Source organism: Pleuronectes platessa, chromosome 21, assembly GCF_947347685.1.
Source record: "Pleuronectes platessa chromosome 21, fPlePla1.1, whole genome shotgun sequence".
In the NCBI taxonomy this organism is placed as follows: domain Eukaryota; kingdom Metazoa; phylum Chordata; class Actinopteri; order Pleuronectiformes; family Pleuronectidae; genus Pleuronectes; species Pleuronectes platessa.
The window spans coordinates 10,041,832-10,047,831 of NC_070646.1; the positions used below are offsets into that span (position 1 = coordinate 10,041,832).

The window sequence follows — 6,000 nt, forward strand, 5'->3', positions numbered from 1 at the left end:
TTGAAAAAGGCAAAGTTCCTTTTTTTTTGTTGAAAAAAGCATTATGTTCAATACTTACCCTTCTGTAAAATCCCTTTATTCCATAATTTCTGAGACAGGCTGCTACAGTTGTCCTCAGGACCATCCTGACTGTACACTCACTCAGTATCAAGCATATTTACTGTATCATTTTGGAGAAATTCAGCCTTAAAGTTCATTATTTAGAATTGAAAAAAGCATTATGTTCAATATTTACCCTTCTGTAAAATCCCTTTTTTCCATAATTTCTGAGAGAGGCTGCTACAGTTGTCCTCAGGACCATCCAGACTGTTCACTCACTCAGTATCAAGCATATTTACTGTATCATTTTGGAGAAATTCAGCCTCAAAGTTCATTTATTTTGAATTGAAAAAGGCAAAGTTCCTTTTTTTTTGTTGAAAAAAGCATTATGTTCAATACTTACCCTTCTGTAAAATCCCTTTATTCCATAATTTCTGAGACAGGCTGCTACAGTTGTCCTCAGGACTATCCTGACTGTACACTCACTCAGTATCAAGCATATTTACTGTATCATTTTGGAGAAATTCAGCCTTAAAGTTCATTATTTAGAATTGAAAAAAGCATTATGTTCAATATTTACCCTTCTGTAAAATCCCTTTTTTCCATAATTTCTGAGAGAGGCTGCTACAGTTGTCCTCAGGACCATCCAGACTGTTCACTCACTCAGTATCAAGCATATTTACTGTATCATTTTGGAGAAATTCAGCCTCAAAGTTCATTTATTTTGAATTGAAAAAGGCAAAGTTCCTTTTTTTTTGTTGAAAAAAGCATTATGTTCAATACTTACCCTTCTGTAAAATCCCTTTATTCCATAATTTCTGAGACAGGCTGCTACAGTTGTCCTCAGGACCATCCTGACTGTACACTCACTCAGTATCAAGCATATTTACTGTATCATTTTGGAGAAATTCAGCCTCAAAGTTCATTTATTTTGAATTGAAAAAGGCAAAGTTCCTTTTTTTTTGTTGAAAAAAGCATTATGTTCAATACTTACCCTTCTGTAAAATCCCTTTATTCCATAATTTCTGAGACAGGCTGCTACAGTTGTCCTCAGGACCATCCTGACTGTACACTCACTCAGTATCAAGCATATTTACTGTATCATTTTGGAGAAATTCAGCCTCAAAGTTCATTTATTTTGAATTGAAAAAGGCAAAGTTCCTTTTTTTTTGTTGAAAAAAGCATTATGTTCAATACTTACCCTTCTGTAAAATCCCTTTATTCCATAATTTCTGAGACAGGCTGCTACAGTTGTCCTCAGGACCATCCTGACTGTACACTCACTCAGTATCAAGCATATTTACTGTATCATTTTGGAGAAATTCAGCCTTAAAGTTCATTATTTAGAATTGAAAAAAGCATTATGTTCAATATTTACCCTTCTGTAAAATCCCTTTTTTCCATAATTTCTGAGAGAGGCTGCTACAGTTGTCCTCAGGACCATCCTGACTGTACACTCACTCAGTATCAAGCATATTTACTGTATCATTTTGGAGAAATTCAGCCTCAAAGTTCAAATTTTTGCTTTGTAAAGGGAGATTCTTTATTATTTTTTTTAAATATCAGTTTTGTTTATTTGTTCAAAATAAGAATGAAGCTGAACAAATCAAGAGGTTTAAACTCCAAGCACAGAGGAAAAACTAAACTCAGTTGAAAACTGAAAACATCATTACAAACCCTCCATGTCTCAGCTCCACATTTGTGGAACAAATAACATCATTCTCTAGTAAAATGTGGATGTGGGAGCAGGATGAATATAGACTGTAGATATAGTCTGAGATCATTGTTGAAGTTGTTTATTCTTTTTTTTTTTTTTTTTTTTTTTTTTCAGAATCCAGAGGGCTCAATTTTTCAACAGTTCTTGGCATAAAACTCAGCAAACACATAGTAATGACAAGAATGCAGCTAAACGAGAGAGAGCAAGATATGAGAGACGATTGGAATGGAATAGCACTCAGGCGTGTCATAGATGTTAAGATTACAGGAAACGGCGATGTAAAGAAGAATATAACAGGTTCCAAATGACAAGCCACTATCATGCAGACGCCTTAATATTGTTTAAAATACTTAGACGCATGATACAAATATACATATAAAGAGGCGTCTGTGAAGGAACTATGCAGGGATCTAGCTGCTTTCTTTGCCCATGGTGTGTTTGTCAAACAAGTATTCGGCCATGCCATTGCTTGGAGCTCCCATGCGACGCAGGTTGGTCACCCAGTCTCCAAGCTCTTTGATGGACTTCACCTGCTCGTCCAGGTAGTGCGTCTCGATGAAATCACACATATGTGGGTCATTGTGATCAGCGCAGAGCTTGTGCAGTTCCAGCAGTGACTGGTTCACGCTCTTCTCCAGCTGCAGGGCACATTCAAGAGCCTCGATCCCACTGCCCCACTCGTCTCTCTCTGGTTTCCTGATATCTTGGAGGAAGATCCGTCCCCCCCTCTGGTTCTGTTGTTTCATTAGCTTCTCAGCTTGCTCACGCTCCTCCAGCGACTGATGACGGAAGAACTTAGCAAAGTTGTGCAATGCTTGGTCATCCCGGTCAAAGAAGTAACCCATGGACAGGTAGACGTAGGAGGCGTACAGCTCCAGGTTGATCTGCCTGTTGATTGCAGCCTCGCAGTCCTGATGGAAGTTCTGTCTCACTTGGGAAGACATGGTTCGAACGTTGGTTGTTGTTGTCCTGTGTTGGAGGTTGAAACGTAGCGTCTCGTGTCGTTAGCACAACAAACTGTTAGCTAGCTGTCGGGCTAGCTGTTTTTGGACGGTGTTTCCTCGGAGGTGGATGTTGGATGTTTTGTTTCGGGTGAGATGATTGAGGAGGATGGATGATTGATCGGATGGAGAAGTCCTGAGCCGAGGTGGTGGGAGACAGATGAGAGGTTTCCGTTCAAGCACTGTTGAAGCAGGTAACCTTCACTGTCCGCTAGCAAGGAGTCGACTCGTTTATTCATTTTTCACAAATAACACAATACCATTCACTTTTCTCTGCCTGCTGAAATGTTTCTGAGTCCATGTCGATGCACTCGACATGGAACCACCTGCAACAGGTGTCACACTGAATCTGTAAAAGGGCAAATTAAGCACATGCAAGAATAAACTTTGATATCTAGCCATGATGGACACCAGATAACCATGATCCCCAAAGTAATATTTTGAGCTAATATTGCTTCTTTGAAACACTTAATACAGATACATTTTTTTATACTTGTAGATCTTTCTCTAGAAATGGTGATGGCTTCACAGTGTGATATTTTGGTTGATGTGTGTAGAAATGCATTTCCACCATGTAAAACAGGACATTATAAATGTGAATGACATTAAATTACAGGGTTGACTTAGCCGTTGTTTTTGCTTTCTTCATGGAAATCACTAAGTAATTATGTTCTGTTCTACAACCTTTTGATGACTATCTTCATTTGATTATTCTCCTGATCAAAATGTTGTCATTGTTGAAATCTCAATCTAATGCACACTTTCTTTTTGGAATTCTTGATAGGAAAACATGCATATCCCTATGTCTGAGGAGTGAACCTCAGGTTATCCTAGCACAGATGATTGTCTGTCGTCATTTCTCATCCTTTTCGGCTCTTGCTTGCTGTCATCCACTTTAAAACAAGGCATACAAAATGTGCAGATTTTTTTTTTTAAACAACTTACCCAGTTTGTTAAGTCAGGCCCTTTAATTGGTGGTTTGACTGCTGAGCACATGGCACAGCTGGTCTCTGTGTTAAACACTAACATAAAGTTGAAAATATTAGATTTACCACTACTGCCACCATTAACAATTGTACTTATAATAAATAAAATAATGATTGACTTGTTTTAGTGTATACAGAATATGTTTACAAAGTGTTTTCTGTAATACCGTGTCACTGTAGATTTAAGATAAGTTGTTACACACCTGAGGCTTCCAGGAGCTCGAGAGCCAGGTGTTTTCTCTCATCTGCCATCAATCTTGGAGCTGTCCCAAATGACATTTCTGCTTTTTTTGGAAAAGCCTCCATGACTGCCTTTGCCATCTAAACACACAAGAAAGCATCTGTTTGCATAAGTTTCCTAGTTAGCAAAATAAAGGACGTGGAATTGCAATAAAACAGAAATTGATCCAAATTCTTAATGAATGTAGATCATTTAGATAAAGCTGATGTTTCAAGAAATATTCGTATTACTTTGATGACAATTACACCGCAGCTACTCCCGTCTCTCTGAAATGGGTGTTCCAGAACACCGCCTTTCCACTTAACATTGACCCAGTCAGTTTTTCCCAGACAGATCCTCCTCATGTTGAAGTACTCACTGTGAAAGGACATTTTTTTTAAAGTGGTTAATGTAAGGAATATGTACACATTATTCACCCAAGAAAACAATGTATGTCGTAGTAAAGAAAAAGGGGGTTGTTTGGCCAATATTTTGGGGTCAGAATTACAAATAATGTAACACTTGTTCGGCTAATGGTGTTAACAAGTTTGATTGAAAAAAATTATATGTTGGTAATGATGTCTTTAAGTGGTCACAAGTCTCTTCTAACTGTTTTAGGTGTTTAGCATGGGTGACATTGTTAATGTGTGGGACATTGAACAAGTATTTTCTGCCATATTGCCTATGTTCAGCCTTATGCATAAATTCTGCTTGTTACCCATTTCTGTTTTGTAAAGCTGCCTCTAACATGTTGTTTAACAGATTACTGCAAGCATGATTCACAACATAGCATCCATACTTAAATATTTTAATTTAAAGAAAACACATCTTGCAAACATATAAGAAATATTCAGTTTTGAAATTGCTTCAGTCACACTGTTCAGATAGATCTGCTTAATTACCGCAATCTTTTTGCTGCGTTGTCTGAGTCTGCCTGCTCGATAGCACTGCGTGCGGGATCAACAACATAGACAGTACTATCTGCAGCACTGATGTACTGTAACCAAAAGAGAAAATATGAAATATCATTTAGAAGTTAGTAATGACATACAGAGAATTGAAGGCAGTTGTGATGTATTAAGTAACAACTTACCAGAAACTTCCAGTGTACATTGCCAATGTTAATAAAGGACACAATGGCCTTATAGTTGTCAAAGTCGGTCTGTAACAAAACACAAAATTAGTTATTTAATTTTACTAGTGCTTTGACTGTGCAACATCTGTTTTGCGTGTGTTTTTACTACAAAGTCAGACATCCAAACTATCCCACGTATTGATAGCGGCTCCCTGACGCCCGTAAATGAGATCCAATCTCCCAGAATCTGGAGCGTGCAAGCATGAGCGCGTGTATGTGTGTGTGTTCCTGTAATTTATAGATAGATATGTCATTGCAACTACAAATAAATTAATGACTGACTGAAAGGCTCAATGGAATATTGTTTTTATCTGATTACTCTTAATTCACACCCAACCACCCACCCACCACACACACACACACACACACACACACACACACACACACACACACACACACACACACACACACACACACACACACACACACACACACACACACAGCTAACTTGTAAACAATTGACATACTATTCTACTTTGTTTTTGTACCTGACAAAAATATTACCTTTGACATAGGCTGTCTCCTAACTTCTTCCCTCTTACCAAAGAGGATCACACCAGCCACATAATGGCTTAGAACGTAAATGGTGCTTCCCAAATTCAGTTTCCTGGCAGTGTGGTGAAGTAGGGACTCGATGACCTTCAGAGAATATTTTATGAACACACACAAAGTGTTGTGAAGTCATACATTTAGTTAAAATGCTGAAAATATGATCCTTATGGATTACTGTTCATCTTCTCTGTTATGTATAACACAAAGTCAACAAAAAACATTTAAATCACATACTTATATCAATTGTTGTGGCTAATGGAGCTGTTCTTCAATGATATTTGACTCACTATCACACATTGTTCAAACTGCTTGTACTGTAATAGTCTGCTCGATCATCGCTGACTGCATCT

General features: G+C 37.9%; 1 protein-coding gene across 1 annotated transcript; it reads right to left on the reverse strand.

The window, feature by feature from the left end:
- Positions 1 to 2,036: 2,036 nt before the first annotated feature.
- LOC128427396 (ferritin, heavy subunit-like) lies at positions 2,037 to 2,737 on the reverse strand. The gene has a single exon (XM_053414500.1). The coding sequence runs from the start codon at positions 2,698 to 2,700 to the stop codon at positions 2,167 to 2,169; it is 534 nt and encodes a 177-aa protein (XP_053270475.1). The 5' UTR covers positions 2,701 to 2,737; the 3' UTR covers positions 2,037 to 2,166.
- Positions 2,738 to 6,000: the final 3,263 nt, after the last annotated feature.

What these genes read in the sequence shown, in the direction of transcription:
- LOC128427396 (XM_053414500.1), bottom strand. Translation starts at nt 2,700, where the DNA reads ATGTCTTCCCAAGTGAGACAGAACTTCCATCAGGACTGCGAGGCTGCA.